This window comes from Polyodon spathula, chromosome 18, assembly GCF_017654505.1.
Source record: "Polyodon spathula isolate WHYD16114869_AA chromosome 18, ASM1765450v1, whole genome shotgun sequence".
Lineage (NCBI taxonomy): Eukaryota > Metazoa > Chordata > Actinopteri > Acipenseriformes > Polyodontidae > Polyodon > Polyodon spathula.
In genome coordinates, this window is record NC_054551.1 from 7,705,133 (window position 1) to 7,721,685 (window position 16,553).

Consider the following 16,553-nt stretch of genomic DNA (forward strand, 5'->3'; position numbering starts at 1 on the left):
CCATTGGCCAACGGAATGATAATGTGTTTGTTACAAAGTACCAATCACGTGCAACGTTTGAACGTTGTTTGATCCTCTGACGTGTAAACGTAGCAGCTCTATCTTTGGTCAGTGCAATATTGTGTATTTCCTAGAAAATAGTACCGGGAAAATAATGAATAGCATACTAAAAATGGATAAAAAAAATAAAATCCTGTAATTTTTTTGGTAGAATTCGGAATAAACCTGCAATGCTGAACACAGCACTATAAAGTACGTAAAAACTACATTACCCAGGTTCACGCTCGCAGTGAACTATGGGTAGCTAATAATCAAAAACTCGGTAGTTCCTTTGTAAATGAGGCACTTGTGTTTTTACTCAAGCTCTTATATAATGTATTTAAATTAAGTAGCGCCATAGCCTCTGCCCATATTTTAAAGATGAATAATACAAAAGAGCTAGAAGGGGAAACCGAAAACATTTCTATATCATGCGTGGGAGACGAGAATGATTTGTTCACAACCTTTCAAGTCTCGTTCTTTGCAATGTGCCGATTGGGGTCGTTTCCCTGGAACGTAAGTTTACAAAATGTTGATTGATACAGTGGTATGTTGCATTTCAGTGTACAGACAGGCCTGTCAGCGTTGAAGTGTTGGCACTGTGTAAACCACGTGTATATATCGAAACGTTTCTTTTTGTAAATGTCCTTTTAAGTTGTAAGCTGCCGCACGGTGGGGCTACTGTGGAGTTTGTCACAATTTTTTTTTTTCAGTTTAAATATTTCAGAATACTTGTATTGTTATTGTTTGTTTCCATCTTATATTAGAATATGCTGTAAACGAAATATTAACTGGAACATGAACATTGGTAGTGCAGTATGTGATAAAAAAAAAAAATGTTGACGATATAGTGTCAAATGTACTGTGTGTGGCATGGATCTTATTCCTCTCCTTGGTATTTGAACAGACGGCTGTTCCACAAAGCTCTGTATATCTCCACTGGTACTGAACGTTTTGTGACCGGCTGCAGTTCACACATACTGTACTGTGGTACTCTACCTGTTTTTCCCGTTTTTAGACTTTAAAGTTTCTTTGTTTCAGGAGTTCGAGGCGAAGCTGAAGAGTTCAGATTCCTCACCAGTGCTACAGGAGATACTAAAGAAGGTACACACAGCTTTGGCAGATCTTGTGTTGAAGGCTTGCTGGTGAAAGGTTAATACTATAGTAACACTGAAAGCAATTTTTTTCTTCAGACTGTCTGCCATCCAGTTTGTAGAAGAAACCCCCCCTCTGTGAAATACAGAAGGCTGTTCCTGCAAGAAATTATAAAACGGGTACATTTTCTTTTTGATTTCCATATTATGTCGAGGTCTGAGTATACAGGCTAACGGTCTTAACTACACACATCTCTGTTTTGGTTTCAATTTGGTAACTTTTTATTTTAAATACCTGCAGCACGAAGCCACCCTGACAGAACCCTTGGATGAGTTGTATGATGCCTTGGCTGAGGTTCTGGGAGCAGAGGAAGGAAAAGTTTGTCATAAAAACTACCTCCTGGTACTTTTTATACCTTTTTTTTCTTCACAAACCTGTAAAAAAGATTCTGACTGCAACAGAAGTACCATAGGAACACTACAATACCATCAGTTTGTCTTGTTGCTTTACTCCTGTAAGGCGCACAATTTCTCTTGTTCTTCTCCAGCCTTCAGGGGATGTTGTGAGCCTGGCAGAGAGCGTGGCTGTCATCTCTGAAGGGACGACAGGCCTGGTCACGTGGGAGGCAGGTCTCTGCTTGGCAGAATGGGCATTGGAGCTCCCACAAGTCTTCAAAGACAGGTGGGTTCTGGGGTCGTCTTCTTTTTAGGGGTTGTTGGTGCATGCCGTCTAAATGGAGATGATGAACGCTAGGTGTGTGTGTATATATATATATATATATATATATATATATATATATATATATATATATATATATATATGGTTTAAAAAGTGTGCTGCCAGTTTGTACAGGGCTGCTGAGGTGTGTGTAGAAGCCAGTCTGTTCGCTTTTTGAGTGTTTTGGGTGAAACAGTGTTTTTGTTTTGTTTAGTCTGGTAAACAACTTAGCTGTCTGGCTTTTTAGTGTATGTGCCTGTCTCTGGTAGTTAGTGCTAGGGTTTCTGTGACGTCATAAATTACGAGACAGAGTAATTTATAAACTCACAGAAACCTGAGATGGAATTGTTTTCCCGTAACTCACTGAAAAGGCACATCTATTATTTTTTATAATGCATACTCTTGTGATGCTTATATTAAAGACGACGAGGTTGAGCACAACATTTGAGTTTTTTTAAATGTAGTGTTTCAGGGCTGAACAGATGTTCTATGTTGTTATCTGTTAGTGTTTCAGCTTTATTTTGATGATTGTCTTTACCTTGTTTTAATTTCCCATTCATCTCCAGTTTCTCTGATACGAATGTACCAGCATTACATTTTTGTTTTAAAAAAAACATTCACAGTTTGTTGATCATTAGTGAACATTTCTGTACTGTGGGTGTTGTCAAGTGATTGAAAACGAAACATTTTGTGTTTTGAATTGAAAGTGATGGTCTTTGAGTCTGACATTCTAAGATAGTTTTTGGTGCAGAAAAACATCTACATCACACTTTTGATTTTGAGTGCATTGTCCCCTTAACAACAGATACGCACTCCTGATTCGCTGGTACAGTACTCTCTGACCTTCCAACTCCCACCTAATAGGCTCTTGTCACTGATAAATGTACTGTAGTCAAAGTAGGTTAGCCCCACACGCTGCTAAATACAGGTAGGCCACCGTATTGCAGAAAATAAGCAACCGCGATACTTCTAAAATGTCATAAATCATGTAATAAAATATTGCAGCGTTCAAAAATCGTAGTATTATTAATAAAGGCTGCCCTCATGTAAAGGCTGCCCTCTTTTTAAGCGGTGCAGTCGTTTTGATCAATGTGGTGTGATATTGTTGTTAGATGTGCTGTATTTAGTTATATTATTTTATTGTGTACTGTGGTTGATGAGGACCGCACCGGCGCCGCGCCATGTCTGACTCAGGACATGCCGTCGTTCTGTCTGTGGAATTACTCCCTCGCTGCGCACACGCTGGATCTGCTGCTTGTTGTGTTGTATTGGCGTCGCTCCGTCTCCCACTCAGGATCTGCCGCCGTCCGTCTCCGACCTGGGAATCGCTGCCTCACTGCTCACACACTGGACTTGCTGTTGATGAGTTGCGTGGCCACCCGTCCTATCTCCGATTCAGGAATTGCTGACTGCTTACTTTGGTCACACGCCGGATCCGCTGCTGCCACTCCTTACCACACCGCCCCATCTCTGACTCGGGAACACAGGATTCTGGAACTCTGCTTTGCACGTTTACGTTTAATGGAAAGCTCTTTGTCTTGTTTGGTTTCTAAAATGCTTTATTGAAATAGTAAAAGGCATACAAAATAAAAGAAGGGTACAACAAAATTTGAAAGGCGCTGATTATCACTTTCAACACAGTGAAGTCCATCATTAAGAAGTGGAAGATGCATCATACCACCCAGACACTACCCAAATCAGGTCACCCTCCCAAACTGAACAGCTGGCCAAGCAGGAAACTGGATCGGGATGTTACTCGGAGCCAACGGTGACCTTGAGAGATCTGCAAAGTGCTGTGTCTGAGGTGGGAGTCAGTGTTCACACATCAACAATAAGCCGGTCCCTACACAAAGCTGGGTGGACGGGTGGCAAGAAAGAAGCCATTACTCAAAAGTGTCATCTTAAAGCACGTATGGAGTTTGCGAAAAAGCATGTAGTTGATACTGCAGACATGTGGTCAGACAAGACAAAAATTGAACATTTCGGTCTAAATTCCAAGTGTTATGTCTGGCGCAAGCCCAACACTGCACATCACCCAGTCAACGCCATCCCAACTGTGAAGCATGGTGGTGGCAGCATCATGTTATGGGGATGCTTCTCTTCAACAGGGACTGGGAAGCTTGCCAGGATAGAGGGGAGAGTGGATTGTGTAAAGTACAGGCAACTCCTTGAGGAAAACTTGTTTTGAGTCAGCCACGACTCTGAAACTGGGGAGGAAATTCACATTTCAGCAGGACAATGACCCAAAGCACAAAGCCAAAGCCACACTGGTATGACTGAACAAGAAGAGAATTAATGTTCTTGAGTGGACCAGTTAAAGTCCTGACTTGAATCCAGTTTAAAATTTCAAGACTTGAAGATTGCAGTCCATCGACGATTCCCAACAAACTTATCAGAACTGGAGCAATTTTCCAGTGAAGAATGGACAAAAATGTCACAATCCTACTGTGCAAAGCTAGTAGAGACCTGTCCAAAAAGACTCGTAGAGGTAATTGCTACAAAAGATGATTCTACCAAGTGCTGACTTAAGGGGCTGAATACTTCTGCAACACACAAATTTCATTTTGTACATTTTTTTTTAGTAGTTTTTAACCACTACAGCTTTGAGTAAAAATGTTGGTTTGAAAAACTGCGCATAAATTACCTGTAATTCAACAAAATGCGACATTATTGATAGGGGGTGAATAATTCTGCAAACTACTGATTTTATAATATATTATAAACACACACACACACACATACATACACAGTGCCTATAGAAAGTCTATACCCCCTTGAACTTGTCAGTGCCTCAGTTTTTCATGCATTTAAATGAGGATTTTTCCACTTATCTACACACCATACTCCACACTGCTAAGGGGAAAAAAAAGTTTTTATTGAGAAAAAAATTATATATTAAATACAAAACTGAAAGATCATAATTGGATAAGTCTCCACCCCCCTGAGGTAATACTTGGTGGAAGCACCTTTTGCTAGCAGTTACAGCTGTGTCTGTTGTGATAGGTCTGTACCAACTTTGCACACCTAGATTTGGCAATATTTGACCATTCTTCTTTACAAAGCTCTGTCAAGTTCCTTGGGGAGCGTTGATGGACAGCAATCTTCAAGTGATGCCACAAATTTTTGTTTGGATTTAGGTCAGGGCTCTGACTGGGCCACTCAAAGACATTTACCTTTTTGTTCCTTAGCCACTCCAATGTAGCTTTGGCTGTGTGCTTTGGGTCATTGTCATGCTGAAAGGTCAACTTCTGTCCCAGTTTCGGCTTTCTTGCAGAGGGCAGCAGGTTTTCCTCAAGGACTTCTCTGTACTTTGCTCCATTCATTTTCCCTTCTATCTAGACAAGTGCCCCAGTCCCTGCCGATGAGAAACAACCCTATAACATGATGCTGCCACCACCATGCTTCACAGTAGGGATGGGGTTCTTTGGGTGATGCGCTGTGTTGGGTTTGCGCCAAACATAACGCTTTGCATTTAGGCCAAAAAATTTCATTTTAGTTTCGTCAGACCACAAAACATTTTGCCACATTGCTACAGAATCTCCTTGGTGTCTTTTTGCATATTTCAAACAGGGTTTAAGGTGGGCTTTCTTGAGTAATGGCTTCCTTCTTGCCACCCTACCATACAGGCCAGATTTCTGGAGTGCTAGGGTAATTATTGTCACATGCACACTTTGACCAGTCTTGGCCATAAATGCCTGTAGCTATTGCAGATTGCCATTGGCCTCTTGGTAGCCTCTCTGATCAATCTCTTTCTTGCTCGGTCATCCAGTTTGCAGAGTTTTGGTGGTGCCATACACCTTTCACTTCTTAATAATCATCTTGACCGTGCTCCAAGGGATATTCAAGGCCTGTGATATTTTTTTATACCCATCCCCTGATCTGTGCCTTTCAACAACTTTGTCCCGGAGTTCTTTTGAAAGCACCTTGGTGCTCATCGTTGGGTCTTTGCTTTGAAATGCACTACCCAGTAAAGGAAACCTACAGGAACTGCTGAATTTATGCAGAAATCGCGTGAATCACTACAATTTAACACAGATGGAGGCCATTTAACTTGATGTTTGATTTTTGAAGGCGATTGGTTACACCTAATTTGTCCAACCAAGCTATTTCATTTTTTATTTTTAATTAATGTTCTGCAAATTTCTAGAATATTTTTCTCACTTGGAAGTTGTGAGGTAGGATTTGTAGATAAATGAAAAACAAAATCCTATTTTAATGCATTTTAATTCCAGGCTATAAGGCAACAAAAGGTGAACATTTTGAAAGGGGGTGTAGACTTTCTGTAGGCACTGTGTATATTGTGAAGGACTTCTTGTTCTTACTGTGCTGGAGAGTAGCAGGCAGGCACGCAGAGAACCGAAGTAGGGGACGCAGAGACACAGAGTTAAAAACTCTCGCCGCAAGGCACAGTATTTATGAACAAAACTCAACAAACGTAAACAAAACAGATACCGGTAACCTTGCTCATTTTCCCCGTCAGCTTTTCCTTCTAAATACATGCGCTCCGTGCTGGCGTGCCTCAGTCGGAGCGCACACAAAATACCCGCACCCTGCCACTAATATGTGTGTGTTTATCTATGTCGTTCTCCCATTTCCTTATGCTTTGTATAAATTTGAATATATTTGTTTCTCTCCCTTCTGCCTTCAAAATGTCGTTTACTGTTTACATTTAATGTCAATTTCCCTTCATTTTCTTTTGAATATGTTTCTTTGCTGAATATATGTATTGCATTTCCTGAATTTGTTCCACTGTTTCTTGTTTCCCACAATTACTACACAACCCATACTCATGGCTCCCAATCCTGTGTACATGATGATTTAGTGCTTTATGTCCTAACCTTAGTCTGTTAATATTAGTTTCTGGTTCTGGGGGCCAAGGCACTTACTGAGAGTGTAACAGAGGGGTGTCTAATCATGGTCCAGGAGCGCTTCATGCCAGGTTTAACAGGTAAAATGAGAATTAACCACTTAAGAGTTTGAGTATGCAAGAAAAAAATGGGATTTATCAAATTGGCATACGCCACACCTACGCATAGTTTCATTGATAAATCACATTCATCCTATAAATGTGTGCGCGTGCTTCAATTCCCCGCCCTCAATTAGCCTTATATGGTGCATAAATAGGAGCATATTTCAAAGTGAAATTGAACATTCTAAAAGAGAAAGAAGAAAACGTTCTAAAGCAGCAATGCCAGGTGCACAGCTAAGGAAAACCAAGAAACGCAGTTTTACAGGGAGTGAGATTGAGGCTTCTGTTAAGCGAGGTGGAGGCTAAAAAGTCCTCCCTTTTCAGCAGTTTAAGTAGTGGCTTGTCAAATAAACAAAAATATGTAGCTTAGCAGGAGGTCACCGCTGCTGTAAACTTGGTGAGTTCTGAGAGCCGGACTATGACCGAAATAAGATAAATGGTCTGACATGAAGGTTGAGGGTAAAAGGCGCATTGTGGCTACAAAAACCAGCGTGCGAACTACAGGAATGCATAATATGTCGATAAGGCTAGCTAGTTGTGAGTGGATAATGTCACTAATTATCAGTTGATAATTCCACCAAATCATTAAATGTGTTCATGTTATTCTTTGGATGTGCATCATTGTAATTGTATTAACCATTTGCTATTATCACAGTCTGGTTATCCACTTGTGCTGATGCATTTGTATGCAGATATATTTATTCGGACATTAACAGCAATAAAACAATAGCCCTTAACTATTGCACAAACGCCCAATATCTTATTTTACTTAACAAAACATGTTTCAAGCGTGCAATATCACTTTTCAGCCACTGGAAGTAGTGTACGGATGGTCAGAAGTTTGCGTAGAGGTATGTTGAAATTTGATAAATCACAAAGTTTGCGTGGAATCGAGCATATGCACAGTTTACGCACAGATCTGTGCATATGCATGGTTGATAAATGAGGCCCCTGGTCTTTGTTTAAACCCTGTTATAAATTGCTTAATTGAACCAATTAAACCTTCCAAACCCTAGTCGTTATCTAATTTTACCTGTTAAACCTGGAGTGGAATAGCCCTCCAGGACTGTGATTGGACACTCGTTTAGATTGTACATTAGAGGAACTGTCGTAATGTGGTAAGATGGGGTCATTTGAATAAACTCCACTTGTGTATGAACAGAATATACTTCAACAATGCACCCCTTTCCTAAATTACTTTTTGAAGCAGGAAAAGCTCAATGGATGCAATTGTGGGGAAGAGTTTGTTTTGGAGCAGGCTAGCTTAAGTGTTGCATTTAAAAGCTCCCCTTCATTCCCAAAAAGCATCATTAAATTAAAAAAAAAAAACTGTCAAGGTCTGATTGGAATTTTCCTTTATGTTTTGCTTACAGAAGTACAAGCACGTGGATTCCTACTTGCAGCTTACATATTGACAAGCAGGTTTCGCTACCTTTGGTGCATGCAAGGGCTAAACTATAGTTCTTGGTTGTCATAATCTTTGTTGAAGGATTTTCAACAAAGGTGCTGTACATCTGTTCAGTGTTGTTTTGCATGGAAGATGACACACCAAGCTTAATTTTGTTGTTTACATCCCCTGGCCAGGTCAGTGCTGGAGCTGGGCAGTGGAGTGGGACTGACTGGCATTGCTCTGTGTAAATCCTGCAGCCCCAAGAGGTACACATTCAGCGACTGCCACCCCACTGTGCTTCAGCAGCTGCAGAGCAACGTGGAGCGCAATGGCCTGGCTGTAAGGGGGAACTCAGTGGCTGACTCGAGCTCAGCCGGTGTGGGGGTGGCAGTGGAGGGACTGGACTGGGAAACTGTTTCTCAAGAGCAGCTTCAAGATCTTCAGGCTGACGTTGTGATAGCCTCAGGTAGAGCACACAACTACGGGATAAATGTGGGCAGCACGTGGGTGCCCAAGAGTCAATTTGTCTGTCTGTTACTGCATGTACAGTATGTATTTCTGTTGCTAATCAGCATTTACTGTATGTCACAATACAATATGTATGCAAGCTGCAAAATAAGATAAAATAATACAATTTTGTTAAAACGTAGTTGCATTTATTGCACCTTACGACCGTATTTATCATGCGAGTTTTCATCTTCACAGTATGTATTAAATTGTTTTATCTATGTCTTCTTGTCTATGTGTGCCTGATTTTATGGATTAGATATATACATGCCTGCAGTTAAATAATCTACAATCCTTTTCAGATACATAACATGTTATTAGAACTTCATTCTGTCTTGCTGTTCTTCTGGATTTCTCATTCAGATGTGGTTTATGATCCAGAGATTGTTTGCTGTCTAGTGGGGCTGCTTTCAAAACTTTTATCCTGCACAGTCAAGGACAGCATCCCTGAAGTTTACATTTCGTCAACAATCCGCAACCCAGAGACGTACAGCTTCTTCAAGACAGAACTCGGTAAATACTCCACATGCATTACTGTGGAAAATATAAGCAGCTGCGATCTAGCCATCTTTTTATATTTCTAGAATTGTAGCATCTTTGAATTATTTACCACTATAAGCTTGTCACAGCACTCACAAATATCCATTGAGGAGGTTGAGAGAAATACTGTCTAAATACCCTGAAGACATTTTCAACTCATTACACAACTCCAAGGACACTTCAGACAGCTTTGATGCAGTTCATCATTAAGGAAGCGCCTCAAACATATTCCTTAGGATTACAAAGCCACCCTGCACCCTCTGATGTCATTTAAGATTGCAGAGTGCTTGACATACTGTTGTGGGTATTTTTTGACAGCTGTGAATTATCCTGACAGTCTTGGCATTAAATAAACAGCAATGTATGGCAGACAGTCTAACATTGCTGCAGACAGTTTTAAAAAGCTGGAACAAGTAGGATGCTGTATTGGTGCCTCTGTGATTAAATTCCACTTGGAGATGTTGACAGGTTTTGAGCGCAGTAGGTCACAAGACTGGTTGTCATTCAATCCCATTTACCACAGAGCCCTGCAGTAAATTAGTTTTCAGAAGCTATGTCAGGTAAACATTCCTGAGCCAACAGTTTTTGGCACTGGGATTAAACTCCACAAACAATTGTGGTATCTGTGTAAAACCTAGCATGCATTAAGTTTCAAAATAACTGGTCTAATTTAGTGGTTGCAATCAAAATTAAACTACAGTTAAATTTCAGCACATACTTTTACCAATATGATCATGTTGGCCTAATGTGTTTTTTTTTTTTTTAACAGGTAAAATTGGGATCAGACAGCAAGCCATTCCAGGTCCTACAAGACAGGTGTTCCCCTATAACAGGTCCTCGAAAATAGAAATTATAAAATTGCATTTATGAAATAAAAAGTCTTTGTTGCAGATGCATCCTAAATTTAATATCTGCCATTTGTTTTCACAATGGCCTGTATCTATGGAGTGACAGGGAGAGCTTTGACTTGTAATAACACTGGAATGATTTAATTCCAGTCTCATTTATTCTGTTCAAGTAAAGGACATTTAAAATGTTACTTCACTATTATGTGAATCTACACTGTAGCCTCGGACAGGTCATCTAGAAAATGGTATTAACACAAGACTTCCAGAATCGCTAAATCATGACAGTGGTGCTGCTTCTCCTCCCAGCTTCAACACTGCTCAAGTCCCACTGCCCTAGTCTGAAAGGGTATTGATATGGAAACTATTTTCCAAATATAATTGTGAACCATTGGAAATGCACTGTTATAGTATAATATTACTGTGCGTATCACATGAAGTTCAACATACTTTCATACTGTGGTAGCAAATTATCCTATTTTTATTTTTTTGGTCATAGATCGAGATACAACTTTGTAAGTTTTGTATACAACATGGTTCATTGGTCTGAAATAATAGGGAATAATAAGCATAAAGTAGCTGGTGACTGCTATTGAGTGTGGGTAAGGCAGGACAGTTTAAACAGAGATGCCTGTATGTCCACACTGGAGTTAGCTGCAGCAGCCAGTTCTCTCATGTTTGGGTCCCTGGGGCCCCTTTCAGTGTTAGCCATCAGAAGAGGAAGAACAGCCTGGTCCAAACTCTCGTCCCACCGAGGTTGTCCAGACTTCCTGAGGTTCCTCCTGAGGGTGCTCAGCTTGCAGTGAATGCTTGGAAAGTCAGTCCGCAGTGTTTGGAGGTGCAAAACTAACATGAGGATCCGGGTTGCAGCTTATATGAGCTCTGAACCAAGCATATATAAGAGGGTTGATGGTTATCCAAGTACAAGTAGTCGAAGATCAAACCCTAAATAAAACGAGGACCTTGAACTTGGATCATCAATTACATTTTCCATACCTTTTAACTGCTCAGCCAGTTCCTTTGAGTCCATAAATATCATTTCATTCATGTCATGCTTCACAAGTTCATGTAAACTGAAAAGAGGTTTATGTTTCATGCAACCAATGTGTGCATTTCTTTAATCAGAAGCACCCTGGTGTCTTGATCATCTTGATCCCACCCACCACACTATGTATGTAGGACTATACTTGCTCATGTCATGTTATCCATTTCTATGCTTATCAATAAACTGCATCAATAACACTCTGTAACACAATTTTTGTTCCTGGGTAGTAAGTGTTATTTCCTAATTGCTTATGCCTCAAAAGTATAGCAAATGGCTATTATTCCCCACAAACTTTGCTTTTGTGACCAGGACAGTGCTGTTTCAAAATATCACTATTTCCAATGGGAAAACAGGCAAATGTGTGTCTTTTTGTTCACATAAAGTCAGAAAAAAAACAACATATGAATCCAAATTAACATGTATTTATACTAAAGTAATACAAAAATGACTACAAAAGATTTAGAAGTGAGTAGTTTTTCGAGATTTACGATTCTACTGTATTTACAAGCAAAGTTGGTGGGGAATAATAGCCATTTTCTATACTTTTGAAGCATAAGCAATTAGGAAATAACACTTACTACCCAGGAACAAAAAAATAGAATAATAATAATAATTGTTACACGGTGTAATCTGCCCTGCCCCTGACTGACATATGGTCTAAAAGGAAATTATGTTGTTTGCCCAATGAAAGCCGAATGTCAAAGGTCCTTCATGCTCACCATTGGAAATGCATAGCACAGACAGGGAGACAGCAGCAAAACATGTCCACCACCTTCATAGGCAGGTCAAGGCCACTGGATGACTTGTGGAGACACCCTAAGGTCAGCAGATCCTGCAGATATGATCAAAACCAAACTGAGACTCATGACTCTTTCATGAACAGAAATATGTAATCAGGCAACTGTGTAAACACTAATACATTTACAGATACAAAAATACACTGCAAACTGCTCTAAGCAAAATGCACGCACACACACATAGTGCCGAGAAAAAGTTTGTGAACCCCTTAGGATTTTCACATACTTCAAACCTAAAATGTTATTAGAGCTTAATCTAAGGCCCTGAATAAAAAATACACTGACATCAGACTTAGGCAATTTATTATATATATATATATATATATATATATATATATAGTGCAGAGAAAACGTTTGTGAACCCCAAAGGATTTTTACATATTTCAAACCTAAAATGTTATCAGATCTTAATCTAAGTTCTAATAATAGATAAAGATAACCTGATTAAACAAATGACACAAAACATGATACTTTTTGTCCACAAATTTATCCACAAATGATTCAACATTCAATATCCATGTGTGACAAAGTATGTGAACCTTTAGATTCAGTAACTGCTGGCACCCCCTTGAACAGCAATGATTTCAGCAAAGCGTTTCCTGTAACTGTTGGTCAGTCTCTCACATCGGTTTTGGGGAATTTTGGCCCATTTCTCCTTACAGAACTGCTTCAACTCAGTGACATTTGAGGGCTTCCTGCATGGACAGCTTGCTTCACGTTCTGCCACAACATTTTGATGGGGTTGAGGTCCAGACTTTGACTAGGCCATTCTAAAATGCGGAATTTCTTCTTCTGCAGCCATTCTTGTGTAGATCTGCTTGTATGTTTAAGATCATTGTTTTACTGCATGACCCACTTTCGGTTCAGCTTCAGCTCATGGACGGATGGCCTAACATTCTCCAAAATCTTCTGATACAATGCAATTCATGGTTGTGTCAATGATGGCAAGCCGTCCGGGTCTTGAGGCAGCAAAGCAGCCTCAAACCATCACACTCCCACCACCATGGGAGGCTCTTCTGTTTGAACGTAGTGTTTGGTTTTTTACCTTTGACTCGTCTGTCCAGAGAACATTGTTCCAGAAGTCTTGAGGATCGTTTATGTGTTCTTTGGCGAACTTCAGACGGGCAGCAATGTTCTTTTTAGAGAGCGGTGGTTTCCTCCTGGCTATCCTTCCATGAACACCATTCTTGTTCAGTCTTTTTCTGATAGTTGAGTCATGAACTCAAATTAGCCAAGGCGAGAGTGGCCTACAGATCCTTGAATGTAACTCTGGGGTTCTTTGTGACTTCCTTGATGATTTTTTGGTTTGTTCTTGGAGAGATTTTGGCACTGTGTGTGTGTGTGTGTGTGTGTGTGGTGTGTGTGTGTGTGTGTGTTTATATATATATATATATATATATATATATATATATATATATATATATATATATATACATACATATTGAAGGATTTACCTAGTAAGACTGGATAATTTTCTGCTTCCAACCACGGTTTGCAAATCTACATGTTGGAAATGATTTCATCAATCAGTGTTTTGTAGTATTTTTGCCTAAGAATACAAACCAAACCAGCATTGAAAAAAAAGTGTTTTTAAATTCCCATGACTGTGCTGGCTTGTGCTGTACACGTTCATGGTGTGGTGCTCAACACCTATTGATGTTGGGTGTGGAAAGGCTAGGGCAGGGTGTCGGATGCAAGGATGGAGATTTGTTATGACACAGACCAATGAAGGCAACATGGCTGCATCATTAATGAACTGTTCATAATCTGTTTAAAAAAGAAATAAATACAGGACAATCTGTTAAAGGTGAACTGCATCACTGACTCAAATATCTGTTTTTAGAACTGACCATTTTGAAAGGTTTAAAGACAAGCCTGTCCCTACCTTCCAGAGCCTTCAGAAGAGGGAGAAAGTCTTCATTCTCTGCAAAACAGGAGAAGTGAGAAATGACTGCCTCAAATAAACTCACACTTCATTAAACCAAGAAATACAGAAACAGCATTTTGCTTAGAGCTTTGGTGCTCCTAATTTGCAGTAGGGCCAGTGATTTTCCGGTACATTGGAAAGGTTATTCTGCAATCGCTGCAGCTGTTCTATGTGCTGCTGAAGATTGATGTCCCTTCCTATGTTCCCATGCAGGTAGGACTTCAAAGTCTGCAAAAATCACAGAAAACTTGCTTTTGAAACATTGCACTTCTATATAGATATCATTGTGCACTATCATGTGCATTTTCCTGATTGTTATGATTGTATTTTTTGGCACTCAATATTACAACACCTTATGAACAAGTGGCTTTGTGGAAACAGGTGCAGGAGTGATGCAGTGTGGTAATGAAACAGACAGAGCCATGTAATCCTGTTTGGAAAGGAGTTTTTATTTCCAAACAATAACCCCCTGGCAATACACACCAATGTGTATTGCACGGGATAAATAACAAGGGAAATGCAGTCCGAAATAATAAACAATATCCACTTCACAATAATACAGACATGGTGACCAGTTCTTGGTGCATGCAGTAGTGCTTGTGGTAGGTGACAATGGTGAAGTGCTGTTCCGGCTTAATGCTGGCCCATGGCAACAGCTCCACAACTGTGTTAGCTGTCTGGGCAAAACAATTACAAACAAACAAAACACAACACTCACGATATACTTTTTGTTTACAGGTCTCTCACAGTCCCAAAGGAACAGATTGCGATTTTCCATCCCCTTTTATGCTGTCACACATGATCCCTTGGTAAGCGAGTGCAACCGCCTCCCCAATCTGCAGCTGCCACATCGTTTCTCTTCCTGGTCAATGCGTTATTGTAATGGAGTCCCGCCCCCTTTCTAGCTGGCCGACTTCCCTTGAACCCTGGGAAAGAACTGTCAGGCTAGCCCATCCAGGGAATTCTCTTCTCGCTGCTTAGTACCCTCACAGGTCGGGAGGGAGATTTACAACCAAGAATCATTGTATTTCTGTCACACACCTATACATATCGCATCATTCAGTATGGTTAGGAATGTTTTGGTTTTATTTTTCCACAGCAGCACTGGAAAGCAGCCATCGGATTTTAATTATAGTCACTAGGGGTGTAAAGATTCATCATGTATCGATGAATCGTGATATTTTCTTTACATGTGATATTACAATAGAGACATGTATCTTTTATATCGATATTTGTATACCTCATTGTAGTTCACCAAGTCTTGAATGAAGAATAAGTGTGTTTTATAGTTGGTATGAATACTTTTTGTCTTTTAACAAAAAAGTCCTTCATTAAATGATCATTTGATCTTGTTATGAATCACACAAAAATCCATCAGGACAATCACAAGTTTTGTGAAATATTTCATATCGCAATCTGCATATGTATCGTGTCATGACATTAGTGTATTGTTACACGCCTAATAGTCGCCCTGCGTCACACGCAAACAGATATCTCTTTCTAACTATGTGTCTTCCAGAACCCTTTAGGCCTGCCCAGTATAGCTGTGACATGGGCTGTCTGTGTGGTATGGGGCAGCAAGTTCATTATTGACTGGCACAACTATGGGTACACCATCATGGGACTCATGAAGAGAAGGACCCTATTGTCCAGATTGCAAAGTGCTTTAAAAATAATACCAGTACAGTAATGCAATTAGTTAGGTCTTTTAATCTTAATTAATGTTGTAGTTTATGTTGTTATAGGATGATCTATTTTTTTTTTCCTTCAAAAATATCAAAATTATATAGACAACCCTTTGATGATGTCAATTTTGTCAATTATATGCTACAAAAATGCATTTTAACCCAACTTTGTAATGACTGAAAAAAAGCTATACTTCAAACTGAGTTTAGAGACAATGCCAGCCATTAGCTACATTGTGCTTTTATAGGTTTTCCAGTAAATGTGTTTCTCATAACAGTTGATAGATTGGTACAACCGTCTCTGTCCTAACAAACACCTAATTTCAGTTTTAATGATCTCAGTCTTTCTGCCAGGTATGAAAAGTTTTTTGGAATGTTTTCTAATCACAACCTTTGCATCACCAGTGCCATGAAGGAAGATCTGCAGAAAAACTGGAGTAAAGCCTTTATACGTAAGGGGCTCCTATGTTTTATTTTATTTTATTAATTTAGTAGTCACCAATTGATTTTATCCTATTTTTCTACCAATTTGAAATATCCAACTATATATAGGATTTTTTTTTTTAGGCTCAGCTCACCGCCGCCACCACCCCGGCGTGTTCTTGGGAGCGGCGAAGATGAACACACTGTGTCCTTTGAAGCGTGTGCCGTCAGCTGACCACTTTGTGTGCTGACCCGGCATTTTAACTTTAAGCGGCCAGCTCACTATCCGGGCGTCGGTTTACTTGGGGAGCGCACCTGATGCCACGGGCACAACACACATATGTGTGATGAACACACTGTTCCTTTGAAGTACGCCGTCAACAATCTATCTTTTCACAGTGCATATAATCTGTATATAGAGGTATATATATATATATATATATATATATATATATATATATATATATATATATATATATATATATATATATATATATAAATAATATCTCTAAATCATTTCCAGATATCTAAAATACATTTAGCGATATCTCAAAATGATTTACAGATATCTTTA

The 16,553-nt window shown here is 39.6% G+C and overlaps 1 protein-coding gene across 2 annotated transcripts; it reads left to right on the forward strand.

The window, feature by feature from the left end:
* The first annotated feature begins 295 nt into the window (after positions 1 to 295).
* eef2kmt (eukaryotic elongation factor 2 lysine methyltransferase) lies at positions 296 to 14,680 on the forward strand. Of its 2 annotated transcripts, XM_041277220.1 has the most exons (9): positions 296 to 555; positions 1,081 to 1,143; positions 1,233 to 1,313; positions 1,435 to 1,536; positions 1,682 to 1,815; positions 8,405 to 8,676; positions 9,081 to 9,230; positions 10,027 to 10,090; positions 14,610 to 14,680. In XM_041277220.1, exons 1-9 carry the CDS (start codon positions 421 to 423, stop codon positions 14,671 to 14,673), a joined length of 1,065 nt encoding a protein of 354 aa, XP_041133154.1. In that variant the 5' UTR covers positions 296 to 420; the 3' UTR covers positions 14,674 to 14,680. The 2 variants fall into 2 exon arrangements, with proteins under 2 accessions (XP_041133154.1, XP_041133155.1); XM_041277221.1 differs by lacking the exon at positions 14,610 to 14,680 and having other exon boundaries at positions 10,027 to 10,147.
* The last annotated feature ends 1,873 nt before the right edge of the window (positions 14,681 to 16,553 follow it).

Excerpts from the sequence above, each read along its gene's own strand:
- eef2kmt (XM_041277220.1), top strand. The coding sequence starts at position 421 with ATGAATAATACAAAAGAGCTAGAAGGGGAAACCGAAAACATTTCTATA. Across the intron at positions 1,537-1,681 it reads GTCATAAAAACTACCTCCTG|CCTTCAGGGGATGTTGTGAG; the intron begins GTACTTTTTATA and ends GTTCTTCTCCAG. Across the intron at positions 8,677-9,080 it reads TGACGTTGTGATAGCCTCAG|ATGTGGTTTATGATCCAGAG; the intron begins GTAGAGCACACA and ends TTTCTCATTCAG.